The sequence below is a fragment of the Rhodnius prolixus genome, unplaced genomic scaffold (assembly GCF_049639745.1).
Source record: "Rhodnius prolixus isolate KJV_2025 unplaced genomic scaffold, Rpr scaffold_16, whole genome shotgun sequence".
NCBI classification, from domain to species: domain Eukaryota; kingdom Metazoa; phylum Arthropoda; class Insecta; order Hemiptera; family Reduviidae; genus Rhodnius; species Rhodnius prolixus.
The window spans coordinates 3124413-3142903 of record NW_027411616.1 but is presented as its reverse complement, the minus strand read 5'-3'; the positions used below and the strand labels follow the sequence as shown (position 1 = coordinate 3142903).

General features: G+C 33.6%; 1 protein-coding gene across 2 annotated transcripts in view; it reads left to right on the top strand.

The window, feature by feature from the left end:
* LOC141457427 (putative ferric-chelate reductase 1 homolog) overlaps positions 1-8730 on the top strand; it is a 43210-nt gene extending 34480 nt beyond the window's left edge. For both annotated transcript variants that reach the window (XM_074134390.1, XM_074134389.1), the window contains exons 13-15: positions 188-300; positions 751-867; positions 1926-8730. In XM_074134390.1, the coding sequence (XP_073990491.1) occupies positions 188-300; positions 751-867; positions 1926-2066 (371 nt within the window). In that variant the 3' untranslated portion in view covers positions 2067-8730. The remainder of the gene's footprint in view (positions 1-187; positions 301-750; positions 868-1925) is intronic.
* Positions 8731-18491: the final 9761 nt, after the last annotated feature.

Here is an 18491-nt window from a genome sequence, read left to right as displayed (position 1 = left end):
CGCTAAACGAAGACAGCTTGACATAAGAAGACAGTTGCTCTATTCTATGGTTTTTTTAACCAGCGCTTCATTTTTAATTTTTTAAATGTGTTACTTTTTTTGATTAAAATGTAAACATAATTTTTTTTCATAATTTCTGATGAAGTTTACGCTTAAAAATTTTTCTAATATGCACTATTGATTTTAGTTGTGACCATATTCTTTGCCGTGCCATTAAAAAAAGCTCAACTTCCTGAATGGATGGATTGGTTATTAGTGGCATTTGTTGTCTTTTACGTCTTTGTTCACATAATTTTATCTGTGAGTATGCAATAGTTAAGTGCACGATAAAAGTTTCATAATTCAACGTCGAAATTCTCAGCAAAACCTGATGAAAATCTGAAACTAGCCATAATGAAAGAAACAAGTTAAAAAAATTAATAACAAAATTGTTGAAACCATTTCTTTTTCTAGAGTAACCTGCCCCAATTTTAAGACAAGATGTGGTCTGACCTTTTTAGTCTCAAATATGCAAATAGAAACTCAGTAACAAATCTTTAAAAATTAATAATTCAGAACATATTGCCCACTCATTTATTAGAACATTCATTTACAAAGAACGGGAAAATTATTGATCATGCTTCTTAATAATTAAATTTGCACGGACGTTTTTTTAAAACAGTGCAGCTATTAAACCTAACGCATAGAATTAAAAACGTGCACTGTGTAGAGTGAAGTTTGACACTCAGTTTTAAATACATGTGTTTTCAGTTTGCTGGCTGCATAAGTGAAAATAAAACATTGAAGAAAATCAATTCGTTTCCAATGAAAGAAATGAGCACCAACAGGGCTAACATGAACAACGTTGAAAGGAAACAAGATGCGCCGGTAAGTATGTTCATTCAAATGCCAATCTCGAATAAACTCGTGCGACTTTCTTTATGTACAAACTAGAACTTCTAATTTTCTTCAAACTTAAAATTCTGCCTGCATTTGAGTTAAAATCTTTATTATAAGATTTTTCTTAACAAACGTTCTTGCGATTCAAATGACAGGGGCTTAATTTCGCAAACAACGTGAGAAGTTTTTCGTTTATTTTCCTTACATAGTCCCAAAACTCTAGGTTGGTGGAAATGTTTCTAAACCTATCATGCCCTGAAGCCTGAAGAAGAATAGGCCTCAGATTAATCTGTTTCCTTTTTAATTTGAAGTTCTCTCCAGTTCTAGTTAAACCAGTTTTCCTCTTACGTGATTAACCCTGGTGTTATCTTCAAGAATTTTTGAACATTTCCCAAAGCCAATCTTTAAGAATCGTTCGCACTGTGCTCTTATGGACATCCCAAGCAAGAGATATGGTATTTCGGAAGACTGCCTGTAGCTTATTGCAGCTTGGCTGTCTAAAAAAATATTAGCATACACTCTGAGACTTTTTATCTAGTTTTCTTCAGTAAAGGTCTCATGGCTAATATTTGGGCTTGTAATGTCTAAAAAACCTTCCATTGAATATCTTTGGACGCCCTCCACAAACCTAGGCCTCCATGTCGCATGTCGCAAACCATCTTGGAACTTTCGGTAAATCATTGTTTCTATTGATTTGCGTGTGGTCTACATTGTTGCCTATTAAAACCTAGTTCTTTTCGCTTGAAATGGCTGTTTAAAACTGTATTTTGTTGGTATATATTCTCTCTTCAGTTATATTGATGACAGGTTCTGGGCGACTTTGCTAGTTTATCCAATTGTCTGGCATAGAAGCTTACTAAGGCCAGTGACAGAAGCCGTGAGTAAGAGCGTAAGTTATGGCAAAAACATTAAATTTCTGAGCAGAGCAAAAATAAGATTTACATTAGGAGAGAGTCCATAGTAGGCCTCTACTGTACATCATTATGGTGCATTCAATTATGACAAAGTATATATAATAAAAATTGTAATATTCACAACTGTTTCAGTTGGCTGGCTTCAGGAAGTTCATTCTGTTCATCCACATGGTATATATTACCGGCCTGGCAGCTGCTTTAATTGTGATGGTTGTGTTAGCACCCATCGGCACTCAGTGGCAATCATTGCAGAATAAGTTCATGGGCATGTAGAAATATCTAGTTCCTACATTGCATCGCAACGTTTTTGATAAAACAATGATTGAAATTATATGCGATAGCTAAAAGTGACTAAGCATAAAGTAATAAATTTCAGGTCTGTTTTTTTGTTTTCGACACATATTTCCTATGTACAAATTAAGTTCGAATTAAAGTAAAATAGTTCACTATGTTCCACCTTAATTTTTGTTTTGTACAGTTAATGGTTATTATTTTACAAATATTTAAATTATTTTTTAAAACAATCTTCTCTGCACTAACGGCCCGTGAGCTTAGCTATAAATTGTATACTGTGAACAGGAGGTAAAACAAAAATCAAGCATTTAACAAACATTAAAGAACATTCAGTGGGTAAAAGCACGTTATTTCTCTGGACGGTGAGCTGTAGAGGTAGACGCCTCTAGACGAAACAAATAAATGGCAGCATGCTTATTGGTCTATGTACGATCATCAGCAAAACTCATAATTGGATTTTTAAGATTAATATTATGGATCAACCATTAAGTTTTTATAAAAAACAGATCCTCGGACTTAATTTGGCAGCCGGTCGTAAAGCGAGAACAATTAAGCGATTTCTTTACTTAATTATTTTACTTATTGCGTATTCATATAGTAATTGTAACATAACTCTCTAATTTAAACCTTAATGGTTAAACAATTACTGACACTAAATAAAAGTTAACCCTCATCACGCTTAGGGCTCGCTCTCTACATTACAAACGTTTAAAGATACATTTCACATTCCCTCTTGGTTTCTCACAATCATCCATCATATAAAAATAGAATAAAATGTAATAATTAAAACTCTCAGCTAAAGCATGTGAGCGAAACTTGGATGAGCTATAGGGTGATCAGTAACTTAACCAAGCTTCTCCCTCATTGGAATCCAGCTGCTGGCCCTTTGATTTCTTCTCACTGCTCACTATCAGGTTATGGACTGAGTTGCCTGTAACAAGAGAACACTTTCCGGAGACTGGCGTGCTTCATATATATATATATATTTTAAAACTGTCCGGTAGGACAGTTTTATAAGGGTTGATCGTCTAAAAGTGCCAGAACAGCGTAACGTTGAAGAACACCCAAGTTTGACATTTTTTTTCTCTCTTTCTCTTTCTATAAAAGATAAAATTCCCAAAATTTCATTAAAATGTTGGGAAAAATTCTCCTGTATAACTGTAATTTTCAGTAACAACCCAGATCTAATAGATTTTGAGAAAAACATAGCCGAAAATGGGCAAAAACGGCGTTTTCAGAAAATGTTCTGGTTCTTGTTCTTCTCCTTGTTAACTTTTTTGTAAACAACGTAACGCCTAAACGCGCGAACCGATTCTCATGAATGAGGTGTCATTCGATTCGGAATTTCATGTAGATGGGCCTTTTGGGGATCTCGACGTTGTACATCGAATGGGAGAGGAGTTAGCCCCATGTATGAAAGCCCCCTTCAAAATTATTACTAATAACTTTAGAAATCTCAGCCCGATTGAGATGAAATTTGGCAGGATGTAAGGGTTAGGACTCCCGTACATAACATTAAAACGACGTTTTGATCTTACACCTACTAAGGGGAAGTGTTGCATTCATTTTAAATTATAGACGCGTCAACCGATTTTCGTGAATGAAGCGTCATTTTTTTCAAAGTTTATGTAGATTTTCAGTTTAGAGGTTTTGACGCTGTGCATCTTCAGGCGGAGAGTTCGCCTCCTCGTGAGTAACAATTAATACTAATACCTCTATTAATCTTAAACCGATTTTGATCAAATTTAGCTCGTACGAGTGGATAAAGCTTCTATATGTGTTATTATCTCATGTTCTGTACTGCAATCGTTCGAATTATCGACGTATGAACTGAATTGTCTTTCAATTTGAAAGTTTTGATACGGTAGATACGGCTTTTTGGGGTCTCGATGGTATATACTTAGGAGGGGAGTTTGCCCCCACATAAATAAAGCCCCCCTTTTAAACGGTTATTAATCTCTGTAAATCTTCTCCCGACTTTGATCAAATTAGGCAAGAAAAAGAATTTAGAATGCGTGACATTTAAGTGCCATCCTGCTCTTACATCTACCAAGGGGAAGTACTGCAATCATGCCGTAATCGCAGTTTAAATTCTCTTTGCCCTTTCTCTCAGGGAGAAGAACTGTAATTGCAAATAAATTTCTCTTACCCCTCTTTAGAAGAAGTTTTTGTGATCACATCTTTTTTCTCTTACATCTCTAAGAGGAAGTACTGTTATCAAAATGTATCTTTTTACTTTTATTGGAAGGTACTGAAATCGCAATTTTCTTTTTATTATCTCTCTTAATGGGTTGTAATTATTCATCACTTAATCCCACAAAATTTCTCAAGTCTCCATCTTCTTCCCACCAACTTGTTACCATTCACCCATAAATTGTGACAGTTTTTTTCATCCTTCATCATCCAACTAACTTTTCACCACTCTCCCATAACTTTTCTCTCAGTTTGCATTTTTATCTTACCAACTTGGTACCACTCCCCCATAACGTTACTCACAGTCTGAATCTTCTTTCCACAACTTGGTACCACTCCCTACCAACTTTTCTTTCAGTCTTCCCACTTTTACATTATACATCCACCTTCCACTAACTTGAGTACCAAGTATTAAAAGTTGACCAAGTATAGAAGTATTGCTTATCCAAAATTTTAAGAAAACCTGTAAATCAGATAAGAAACTTAACAGGTTTTTAAAGGTTTGGAATATTTAGGAGAATGGCATTATCGATAATTTTTAAAGTTATAAGGTAATTACAGAAATATTCATGTATTACTTTTATTGATCTATTAAATTGATGTCGAATGTATGTAAGATTAGGCTGATCTGAACTTAATAAGATAAGATCCACAAGGTATTAATAAAAACTTGCTAACTTCTATATCCGGCGTAAATCAGCCTGATTATTCCCGATACCCGAATATTTAAAAAAATTAGATATTTAAATTTATTCCAATCAAGGAACAAAAAGAAAAAACTACCCAAAAGGTACAAAAATCTCCTTAACAAAAACTTACTGTTTAAAAAGTGAAGTATAAGGGTTGGTTAATCGCCAAAGTTTCTAATACCAAGTTTGTTATGTGTGTGTGAGTGGAAACTTGTAAGGCATATTATGAAATATATTTCTTGTTGTTGCAAAAATATTGTATGAAAGGTTAAGGCAATTTATTCATTGGTGAGATACTTGTTTATAATGTACTTTAAGTAAGAGCATAAGGAAAATTTAATCTTTATAAACTAAGATTACTTTTATATTTCAAAAAATGTGTAAATATTTTTAAGGTGTAAATTAGGGTGTTTCAAAAAATGATGAGTTTTAAATTTTCAAGAGCGCCGGGCGGAAAATCAAAGTTCATTTAAAACTAAAGTTTCGTCCGTAATAAAGCGAAATCGATTAATATTTAGAGGTCGCTACCATTGATCAAAAAATTTTTGTTTTGCTTTTTTTCATAAAAAATCTTAATTAAATGTTTTGTATCTTCTAAAATTATTAGCAAAACATGTAATTGAACAAAGTTTATTTAAATATAATTTGCTATAAAGACAATGCAGTTGGAATCATTTTGATGGTCTTTTTATTTTCAAAGTTATAATTTGAAATTAATTTTCTATCAATCAATAAATCTCAAATTATAACAATAAATGCAAAATATTCTCTAATTTAGACGTTTCAGTAACCAAAATGATTTGTTTTTTAAATTCTGTACGAAATACATAAAAAATGAAGTGATTTTAACGTTAATTAATCGAAATTTTTCAAAAATGTACATTTTTCTTAATATTTTTTTTTCAAAAATACAGCTTCTTTAATTATTCATAACTTTGAAAATAAAAAGGCCATCAAAATGATTCCAACTGCATTGTCTTTATAGCAAATTATATTTAAATAAACTTTGTTCAATTAAATGTTTTCCTAATAATTTTAGAAGATACAACACATTTAATAAGAATTTTTTATGAAAAAAAGCAAAACAAAAATTTTTTGATCAATGGTAGTGACCTCTAAATATTAATCGATTTTGCTCTAATACGGACGAAACTTTTTGTTTTTAAATGAACTTTGATTTTCCGCCCGGTGCCCTTTAAAATTTAAAAGTCATCATTTTTTGAAACACCATAGTGTAAATATTTTTTTTCTTGTAATAATTGCAAATTTTTAAGTAGTTGTTTCTTTATATTTAGAGTATACGTTGTTAGTGGAAAGGAGAGCTGAAGCGTAGCTGAATGGTTAGAGACGCGTAACGCCACTAGTGTGGAAGGACTTATGGCTTGAATATTTTAAAATATTAATGCGTGGAATTTTTAAAAAAGCTATCAGCCTCCACCCAACCTGAACATTATTAGAAAAATTATGTTGGAATGGTAATTAAAACTTGGATGTAAAGTCCACTTGAGAAAATAGGCTGATTGTAAATAAAAACTCAGAATACCCACTTTTTTGAGTGTGCGATCAAATTTATAAATTGAGAGTGCCTATTTCATAATCTCGCCTTTTAATTGGCGTACGGTTTTTTCCATTTTTCTTCCATTATAAATCTTTTCCCCTTTAAGAGTCTCTTTGTTTCCGTACATAATGTCTTCTCTTAGTTGCATAGGTCGAAAGTTCAAGGTTGTTGGGAAATGAGTGAGGATGTGCTCAAATTAAGTATGAACACTTAATTTTTTTAGGACATTTGCTTGTAAAATTTTAATATTTTTGAATATGGATGTGCCAATTAATAAACTGCCAAACTATAATGGAAAAATAAATAGTTATAATTAAAATAAATATATTGATTAAGATTAATAATTTTACACTAATTGTAAATTTTAATTTAACTATAATTAATAATCTAATTGTTAAAGAATTTAAGAATTATCTATTATTTCTTATTACATTTTACAATTTGAATTTTATAAGGGTAAGCTGAAACAGTAAGCTTATTTTAAACATTTTGTTAGGTGTTCGCGTATTACGAAGCTCCTAGAACTTGCATCTTTGTGAGTTCGGGAAGTAGCTTCACAACTATTTTATTTTCATTTCAAAGTTTTAAAGCGAAGAAATCTTCTCCCTTCAGATTAACACATACCTAGTGAAAGTCAGTGAAATAAACATGAGAAGGTAACGTTCGGGACATCAATAATCGTTCAAAGATAATTGCACAATTCAGACGCGAAGTTCAACTTATCGTTTGAGCAAAACTAAACACCTTGCAGGATTTGTTTTATTTAAATAAAGTACTTGGCATATTTTGTTTTTAACTATGATCGTTGCATGGGCTTGTTCTGATTTCTTTGTATTAAACTTCCACCTAAATTGAAATATTATGATGGTTACACGGTTTTCATCGAATTAAGCGCACAATATTTGAGAGTCAGCAATCTTCTACCTCGCAAGCGATAAGGGTTTCGGCTGTGAGTTCCCACCACAAATGTGTCTTGTTTTCGTATGATGGGAGTTGGAAGGTACTTCATTATTTTTCTTTTTACCGGTTATACACGAAATTTCTCAGTACAGTGACTAAATCGGAAATTGGTAAACGTAATATGTTAATTCAGTAATGGAAATATGAGTGGTTTGTATAGAACTATCACGTAAAAACAGAAGAGACGGTGCGTTCTGGAATGATACTGACTCCCAGTATGTGTCCCTTTATTGAGCATTTTACTTAATGCTTAATATGCATTTTACTTTTACTTAACAAAGCAAATCAATGAATGTACCAAAAATGTGAAGGATAAGGTGTTTTCTCATTGTTATATCTTAAATTAGTCTTTATTGATTCTCCCCTTTGTAGGTACACCAATTTAAGAATGCTGGTAGATTCAGTTTTTTTTTTGTTTCAAAGATAACGAGACATTCAATTCCCTCAACGTACATATTAAACATTTTTTAACACCAAAAAAATTGAAAGTGTTCCATTATATTGCCTGGATATGATCACAATTCCAGGGATGCCCCACTGATTCGACTGGACAATGATTGATTCAAACAGAACTGACATTAAATTCAAATTCTGAAACAACTGGTGCAAGTTCTCCAGAAAAATAAAAAAATTACACTAAATAGAATTTAGATTTTTTTAAAAAGTAGATTTGGAGAAATTACTTGTGTAGCACCGATTACAAAATTGAATAAGTTAAAACATTAGGAGCAATCAAATGACGAGAAACCATTTAAAATAATTATTGTCATTGTTTATGCTATATATTAGCAAATAAGCTTTGTATATTATTCATATATTAAATTTAAATAAAATAAAAGTGCCTACATTGTAATTCAATCATGTACATAGTTCAGAAAACATGGCTAGAAATGTTTAATAGAATTATTTTCTCAAATAATTATTTTTGTTTACGAACAAAAAATTTGTATACTTCTGTATTTATGTATTAGACATTAGGTAATTAAGGTTTTTTGTTTTTCTTTTTTAAAAAAGCCCAATTATTTCATTTTCTAATTATATAAATTAACAACTAAAAATAAATAAATCTATTTTTTTATTTCTACTAAACTGTAATTTGTCACTAGTGGTACCAATTTTTGCAATAGATCTCATGTCACTCCGTTTAGTGTGGTGTCATTGTGTTCATAAAAATTGTGGTGTATATTCTATAATAAAAACAATAAATTTAGAACGAGAGAAAACGAAGTAGATGTAGACGGTACAGGATTAATTTCTTTTTTGCCTCAATTGTATTTTCGATAGAACATGATCTCGTTTAGTTGAAAGCCAACGGCTGCGTTCAAATGGATTTAAAAAATGTTGACAATAGAAAATTTCTGGCTTGCTCAGCTGGAATCGTTACGGAAATATCAAAGAGAGCACTGTAAGTTATTAGTACTGGTGTCATTTACCTGTGTGAAAAGGGATTTTCCAAAAAAGGCGAGCCTTGAGCCTTAGATGCTGTTGTCTCTTTTTACCGTGGTGTACAATTTCTAATTTCGCAGACACTACCAAAATTTATCCGAAGATATCGAATTCAGAGGTTGCTCTCGTACTTCAAGAAAATCTAACTAATTCAATGATTAGGGCAACAGAAATTGTCTTTCTTTGAATCCAACTAGTGTTTTCAGATTGAATCCTCTGGTCAACTTCAATCTTTTGTTCCTCATTTCTACAAAATGGCCGATTCAAGCTGAAATGATTTTTACATACTCGTAATTCTCAACTCCACGCTTACATTTTGCAGCCTTTGGATTTCATAGGTCCACTCATTACTAAGATTCATAGTACGAAATTCTAAAGACATCAAAAACATAGACTGGCTAAAAACTTAATTCTATACTCTAATAAGAACTGTTTAGAATATGGTACTTATGTTTGGTCCCATGCATCCATAGAAGTTCTTTAGCTTTGGAAGCTAAAGCTGAATTATAATAAAAGTCATTTCCATTTAGAATTTCCAATATGCTTGTTTCCGGAGAATAATTTTAAAAATTCAACACGAACTAATTTGAATATAAAATGTGTTAATCAATAAATATCCACCATTTTATAATTTTTTTGCACTTGGCTGTTAATTCAGCCTTCTTGCATAATACTCTAATCCATTACCCACTACGCGTTAAGCAATATATTGGAGATAAAATGGCAAGGTACTCGGGAAAATATTCTATACATTCTTCCGGCAAACCGATTTTATTTAAATCTGGATTGTAGAGTGACTGTCCTAGAATTCTAGGAAATCTCGTTTTTTTTTTTTTTGCTTCCTGTCTGTGCAGATTAGCCAGAGATGTACTAATGTGTTATTTAATGATATGTATTATGAGTAATATTGTTATTTCTGTTTTAGTTAAGGTTATTTTTTAATTTTTATTTTCAAAGTTTGATTTTATTCTTTGTTATGAAGTGGAAAATAGCCAAATATATTTCGAATATTACTACTGAAAGGATGGTATGCAGATTGACAGGAAGTGGACATTTCGCTTTTATAACAGCATTCCACAGTTTGTCCCTATCTTCCTAGTGACTACTGCATTCTAGGATCAGGTGGTTGGCGTCTATTATAGTATCAGAAGGACAACAGCAAATTGGAGGGACTGAAATTCCTGTACGACTGAGGTGGTGGGGCGAGAAGTTATGGTTAAAGCGCAGTCGGATCAGAGTAGTAAAGAACTTTCTACCTTCTGCGAAGTCAGTGAACCACGGTTTTTTTGGTATTGTCAGCTGCAGAGAGGTGTAAAATTTACCTTTGGCATATTTTGATTTTTCGTACTCTATGGACCATTCCCTGTAATTGGTACGTTTGGAGAGGTTCTTTATATCTGAAGGTAACATGTTCTCAAGCTTTAGATCCTCTAGGTGTATTGCCTCCTTTGCCTTGGAGTCTGCAATTTCATTGCCAGGTATCCCTGAGAGGCCCCTAATCCATATCAATCGAACCGTCTTTCCGCTAAAACCCGCTCTCTTCAGAAGGTGGACAGTTTCGAGGACAGTGAAGTCGGCGTCATGCCCGGGACATTTTAACTTGTTGAGCACATTCTTGCTGTCAGAAAATGTGACTACTATTTGTGCATCTATCGGAAATCTCGGTTCAACAGTGACTTATTATTACGCTTGATTGCAGTCCAAGCATTGCTGGCGTATATGACTTTATAAATGTTAGCCGAAGGTTTGCCTAATCCCATCTTCAATAAATGTAATGGACATTCAATTTTTAAAATTGCGGATTAGAATTCCAATAGATTCGAGTCATTGCACGGAGAATGGAGACTGTTCAAACGATGCGCGATTTCTCGGAAGGAGTGCCTGCTCAATCATTCCGCCAATTCTTCCCCTTTCGAAATCGTTAACTCTGTCTAATTTCTTTCTCATAAAATACTCGTTCTCTTGGACTAGAGAAAAATTTATTATTGTATAAAGTAAAATATTTTTACAAATTTAATTTATTGAGGTAACATGTGCGGTTATGAATGTAATAATTAATTCCAGCAGCCCCAGCATTTTTATTTTTCGCTCAATTCCATTTTCTTTTTTCGTAAGCTCTTCATTCTCCTATTTTTAATGATGATCATGTGTAGACTCTAGAGGAGCAGCTGCCTCATCCTATCCCCGGACTGGATGGTTCTGCCTCTGTTAGTTGTAGGGTAGTTATAAGCTAAATTAGGATAGATAGATTGATTTATTGGTAGATTAGTCGATAATGTAGTTAAGTGCAATAGCTGTAGGCCAGATAATACGGTTGTGGGCTCAATTAGGGTAAGTTTAGCGAATAGAAAATAGAAATTAATAGCATTAGTAGGTATTGTAGTTAATTAGTTGTAAGTTTAGTCGTAAGATGACAGTAGCAGCCAGACAGACACTTGACGGAGGTATGTAGGAGAGAGCACATATCCCATAGGTGAGAATTATAATTCATTATATTAATTATAATTCAAGGTCAAGAGGAGGAAAGGTGAGTGCACACACGTCTCTGTGTTTATGAAGGAAAATTAAAGAAAATCGACATCTTCAGATTTTTATATGAGTATTCACATAGTTAAATAAATTATTGTTTTAAATGTCAGTAAGAAGGGGGCGCATGAATACTTCGAATTCACTTACGAGGTTACACGATTAGTGAGGTGGTTCTTCCAGAACGAGGCCTCTCCATTGCACTGATCCTTGTGAATGTCCTAAAGTGGATATCTCGGATGCAATTTGGTGTTACAATGGCCCAGTGATGAGAGGTGAGGCTCGCAAAGCTTAGATGTATTGTTGTACTGGGTTCAATTCCCGTCTAGGCTTTGTATTATTTGATGGTTAATAAAAAGAAATTATAGTAAAGTATTTTTGTTAGTCGCCTCCGTCCACGACACCTAATTTGGTAGTTGGTACTTTTTTCGCAGTTAATAAAACTGTTTACTGCCTCTTTAATTTATTTGTTTTCACTACCTCAGAAGGAAGTATTGAAATCAAGCAGATTTTTTTTCATCCCCCGATGCTGTATCTTCATTTTTGGCGGAGTTACGACTAAAAACCTGCTTGGGGTTTTATAAGGACCACTGGTTTTGACAATGATTATAATAACTACATAAAAAACTGTGAAAAATGACGTTAATCCCGTTTTCATTTTGAGTTTCACCGGAAATATCTGAGTTATTCCGTGCGAGTGTGTGTGTATAAATCCACCGTAAGTACAAAATGAAAAATCGCTGAAAGATAAAATTTGTTACTTCACTTGGTTGCCACTAGAGATGTGACAATAAGGTTTTGGTTTTATTCAATCAACGGGAAACTACTTTATTGCATTTATTTTTCAAGTTATATTAACTCCCTAATTTTAAACAATTTGAGAGAGAGCGTTGAAATATATCTTTATACCCATGCGCCGGCTCAGTGTAGGGTAAATTTTTATTAAATAAATGTTGAAATAAACTTATATTTTATAATTGCATACTTATTGACAGTTCTGTAAAATTTTGATTTATAACATACAATGTTCGTAAAATGTTTTTATTAAGTGTTCCCAGCCATCTAGAATGTGTATAAGATAGCTTCAATCTTTGCAATAATTGGCTAGTCGAATAAAGTTAGTGCAACGGTGATGTGATCCACATTATTACTTTATAATCTCTGATTGGCTGTCATCTCTTGTCTGTGCTTAGGCTACTAGTGCGCTCAGCAGACTTGGGATCCAACGACCTTAATTTTGGTTTTATTTACAACTGTAAATATACATATGTAAATAATGTAAATGAGTTATAAGGAAGTCACAAATCAAGCACTGATTCCCATAGGACTCAACTAGGAGTTTAGTAGGAATCCTACCTATACCTATATCGGTGTATGTTGTATACGAGGCTAAAAATTTCAAAAACTTGCTACACCGATCCGTCAATATTAAAATTACTGCCAAGACCATAACTAAAATTTGGATAGAAGTTTAAGTTTTTCTTTGGCCTCTTTCTTTTATGACTAGACTTTATTAAAAAAGTATCATGATGATTTAAGTAATATGAATGACTGCATACACGGGATTGGAACTGGGGATCTCCCTCTTACAAAGCCACGCTCATGACCACTAGACCAACACCCGCCCAACCCTGGCAAGATATTCTTACCGTAATCATAGGTCAAAAAGTCTTGCATACGGGGTACATTAAAATGATGTGATGATTGCTTTTATTTGATGATAAAACAATGTTATCCTGATTCACCCACAACCATTACAAAACACTACATGTTTTAAAATCTTCAATTATTATTTTCTTTGCGTCACCAATAACATTTTTTGCAGTCAGAGGACCTCCCAAAACGTGTATTTCTGGTGGAAAATTAATATTGAAAACCGTTCACGAATATGTAAACTTGTAACTTTGATCCTAAATATCTCGACTAATATTAGGGATATCAAAACGGAATTACGTCATTTTTCACAGTTTTTTATGCAGTTTTTATAATCATTGTCAAAACCAGTGGTCCTTATAAAACCCCAAGCAGGTTTTTAGTCGTAACTCCGCCAAAAATGAAGATACAGCATCGGGGGTGAAAAATTTGAAAACTAGACCGAAAAAACATATAGTTTACTTCGTGGGTTTTTTCAAAATTTCGCTTTCCTAAAAAGTTATTAGCGATTGGTGCGTTTGAATGGATCACCCTGTATATGTTTAGTATTGTATATATTTTAAATTAAGTTTTTGGAAATCGACGGCCTAACTATTGACGAAGAGAAATTTTTTAAAAAGTCAGATAATAAAAAAAAGTGGGCACACAAATATCAATGTTGGGTGACCTCTTTTCCCCTTAAATTTTGGTCAGTTTTGTGGCCAAAAAACATTGAAACTTTGTACATAGGGAACACAAATAAAGTAATAACGAGCAACAATATTGGTAGAAGCCACTTTAACTTGACTTACGAGTTTGCAAAGCTTCTTTTATTCCATCCTATCTCATCTGTGCAACCATATACTCAACCACTCATGCTCGCAACCTATCCAGCAGTTTATCTCTGAACGTCTCCATTAGTATCTCCGTATGTTCCTCTCGGTTTTAAGGCTTTCTTCTGTTTAAATTTCATTCCAACCAGTAAAATGATCCGTATCGCAATCTGCCCTCTATAATGGCGCCCATGTTGAACATGCGTCGCATGCCGCCTTTCGGTTACAACGTGATCAATCTGGTTCCGTGTTATTCCATCCAGGTTTACTTATTTTTTTTTTTTTTTTCTTGTATACAGAAAGGGAGAGGATATCCACAATTTTGTTGCTATTTGTCAGATCTTACGAAAATTCTAATCACGATTACTTACTTTTAAGAGCGATTATTAATTTTTTGAATACAAATTTGGAACAGTTTAATCAACAATATGTAAGATGATTACAGTTAATGGAAATAAAAATGTTCACCGGAATCTACAAGGGTGGTTTGAAAAGTTTTCGGAATGAACTAGAAAGAAGTGTCTTACCTCGGTGGAACTGCTTTTATTTTTCAACATAGTCTCCCTGTAGACTAATGCATTTGGTCCAGCAATGCCTTGATCCCATCTCGAAAATGAGATTCCTCCAGGCCTGCAAAATACCTCTCCAATTCGGCTGACAGTTCTTCCGTTGTAGGAAATCTCCGTCCACCGAGGAAAATTTTCAGCTTGGGGAAGAGATGAAAGTCTGATGGTGCCAAATCAGGTGAATAAGGTGGATGTGGCAACAATTTTTACCTCATTTCATGAAGTTTTTCCATGGCAATAACACTTGTGTGCGGGCGGGCGTTGTCCTGATGAAAGATGACTTTTTTCCTTACCAAACCAGGCCTTTTTTCGCGTATCTTTTCCTGTAGTTGGTCTAGGAGGTTTGCATAGTATTGCCCCGTAATTGTTTGGCCAGTAGGAAGATAATCTATCAGCAGAATGCCTTTAGCATCCCAGAAAACTAAGGCCATGACCTTTCCGGCCGAACGTACTGCCTTTGCTTTCTTTGGTGGTGGTGACTCAGCATGTTTCTACTGCTTTGACTGCTGTTTTGTCTCTGGGGTATAGTAGTGGACCCAAGTTTCATCTTTAGTCACAAACCGGCGCAAAAAATTTTGTTGGTTGCGCTGAAAACGGGCCAGACTTTGTTCGGACATTTCCAATCTGGTACGTTTATGGTCCAATGTCAAGAGCCGCGGCACCCATCTTGCGGATAATTTTTTCATTCCCAATTCTTCGGTTAAAATGTGATATACCCGTTCAGATGACATCCCTACAGCTTCAGCAATCTCTCGCACTTTCAGTCGACGATCCTCCATGACCTTTTTATGCACTTCTGCGATAAATTTTGGCCGTCCACTACGCGGATCATCATCTAAGCTCTCCCGACCAAATTTAAACTCGCTGGTCCACTTGGCAACAGTTGAATATGAAGGAGCAGAGTCCCCCAGTGTTTTCTGAAAGTCGGCATGAATTTCCTTTGCTTTCATACCTTTCTTTACAAAGTACTTAATCACTGCTCGAATCTCAGTTTTTTCTATTGTCACAAATCACTACGCGGGAACAACAACAAAGAGTCGTCACTACCACTCTCCTGCAGCAAGAGCACTGACGCGTCACGTGTTCACTCACATAGGATGTGTGATTATTGCGCGGGAACCTCGTTGCTCTAGCACAGACATCTAGCGGTGATTCCGAGAACTTTTCAAACCACCCTCGTATCTTAAGGAAATTAAAACAAAAAAAAAATAGATTTTTAAATATGTAAGTAATGACTCCAGTTTACACAGCTGTAAAGCTGGGGCTGCAGTTCATCTAAAGCACTTCAATTTTTTTCATCATTGTTCGCGCTTTACAGCTTATGTTCATTTATTCTTTATTCGTTTCCTCACGCTTTATACTTTAATATATTGTTTGTCAAAATGTACAATTCATGTTTTGTTCTCAAAGACAGCCTCTACGACAGCTGTCATGAGTTTCGATGTTTTTTTTTATATATACAATTAATTTTAAATTAAATAAAGACGATTTTTAGTATCACATTATACTCTTTCATTTTTAAATCGCACAGATCTTTCTGTGATACAACATTAACTGAATGAGAGAGCGTTGAGTGTGAGAGAATTCACGTTATTACAATAAATCGCGAGTACATTTTCTGTGTTTCTAAACACATAACAAGTTCCATCAGGGATTAGGAGTTATAAGGAGCTCTGATTTAGGAGTCAAAAAGATACTGAATAGTTATTATAAATAACATTTCTAGAAGAATGTATATTTTTATATTTTTCGTTCTGATCAAACTATTTCTACTATACCTAACCTCTTTAAAAATAGTCTTTAAAAATAGTTTTATAAAAAAAAAACTGAACCATTTATTTTTATTATTATTTATTTTTGATCGATTTGTGCTTTCAACAAATTACGTTTTAATTACATAACATCAGTTTAAAGGCAAAGCAGTCAAAAATTAACACGTACAAATCACCTACCTGTATGGCTCTCAAGCATCAAATATCTCTTCAACCATTTCTAAAAATTAAGTGCTTCTTAATCTAAGTTACAAATGATTTTCCTAGGTCACAGGCTATTTTTGCCTCGAAGAGATCCCAAGGGACGATACAGAACATACATTCGGCTACAGCCGATTTAGTGGATAGCAATATTTCTGATTTATTAGATTACAGACTTTGATTGTAATTTGTGGCGGATAAAAAATTAAATTAAATTAGAATCAATAATTTTAAGTAATCACACACATATTTTCTATGTCCCCACTTCAACGGGTCAAGGGTATAAATGTTAGAAAAAGTTGTATTATAGTCCTTATTGTTTTAACAGAATACGGAATATATTTGAAAAGAATCTTGTCAGAATACTCACACGATATTTTACTACTACAGTTTTTGAAAGCACTAATTATTAACGAATGCTATTCAAACTTCCGAGTTTTTTGGCTTCAACACTCTATGGGATTTAACTACATCAAAACAAAACTCTAAAGCAAGTGTGACGTTCTAGTTCCCCACTAAATCCATCTAACAAAAAATCTATGATCTCTGACTAAAACCAAACTGATGATGGGATACATGGGTGAAATTACAATTACAACTCTAAAGAAAACCTGTTGGTGTTTTTCTTCAAATATTGTTGATATATACATAAAATTTTTGAGATTCTTCAAATTCGAAATTATAACAACGCACTTAGATCTTTACTGTTAAAGAAACGATGCAGACAAAAGTAGGCCCTCCAAACCACTAGGCTCAAACCTCAAGTTCTTATGTTTCAGTTAATTTTGTTCAGAATATAATATTTTCACAAGTTTTCTAAGAACTTCCTTTTAAAATTTTAATTTTAGCGACTGTATTTTTTCATGCAATCAGAGTATTTCCACTTTTTTGTTCCGAATTTATTTGCATTAAAGTAAATAAAAAAAAAATAATACAAAAAACCTGCACTATGAGATTCGGTGCTATGATAAAATCGCGCGCATCTACCAACCAATGGTTCTGGCAATACAAACTGCAGGTTTATATCTACTTTTGCGCGACATAACAATAAATGCCCGTCATACATTTCGAATGTAAAATTACAGCATGCGACGATTGAAATGGAGCACTTAAAAATGACAATCTTAAATTCTAATAATCTATTAGGTAATTTTATTTGGGGGGGCATCAACTGCCAGAGTCATTAGCTATTATTTCAGCATTATTAACCATTTTAAGTCTGGATTTTGTAAAAAGTTAACGATTAAATAATGTGTACATAATATATGTACACTGAAATTCAAGAAAAGCTGATCGACGAGCCACATTACTTATCGCTTCGACTATAAGTAAAGACTGATTCATCTCCTCAACGCTTAATCCTGACAGTTAAACGAAACGCCACGAAGAAAAAAAGCGTAACTAAAAACAACAAAATATTTGTGAAAAATTGAAATTGAGGAATCTGTGGTACACTTAAAAAAGGGATTTAAGTTAAAAAAGATTGATGTCATTAATGCCAACATTAATGCTGAAGGTCATTTTTGTGTTAAAGTGATTTATTTAACAAATAATACATACTATTTTGCAAATATTTCAATCACTTGAGCATGGACTATGCAAATATATTTATGGTCCATAACTTCACTAAAAGTGGGAACTATGATATGTAGATTCTAGAACCGTAGGAAAAAAACTAAACAAAATGTACGCATCTTTTATAAAGCTTGCCCATAAACTAAATTTTCCAGGAAAAATTTGAAATAAAACCGAAAACTATTACTATAGTAATACAAGAATGTAGAAAGAGAGGCCACAATAGCCGAGAAGTTAGAGGCGAGGACCGCCAACCTAAGTTGTATTTATTGCGGTAGTGGATCGATTTCTGGTCTAGGCCTCTAATTTTATTTAAAATTTACGATAAAGTAAGTTCGCCAATCGCTTCCGTCCACAGCACCCAATTTAGAGATAGACGTAAAGCCCCTCTGAAAAAAACAGACCACTTCTGTTAAAAGAGGAGTGACAGCAAGGATTTGGCTCCTCCATTGC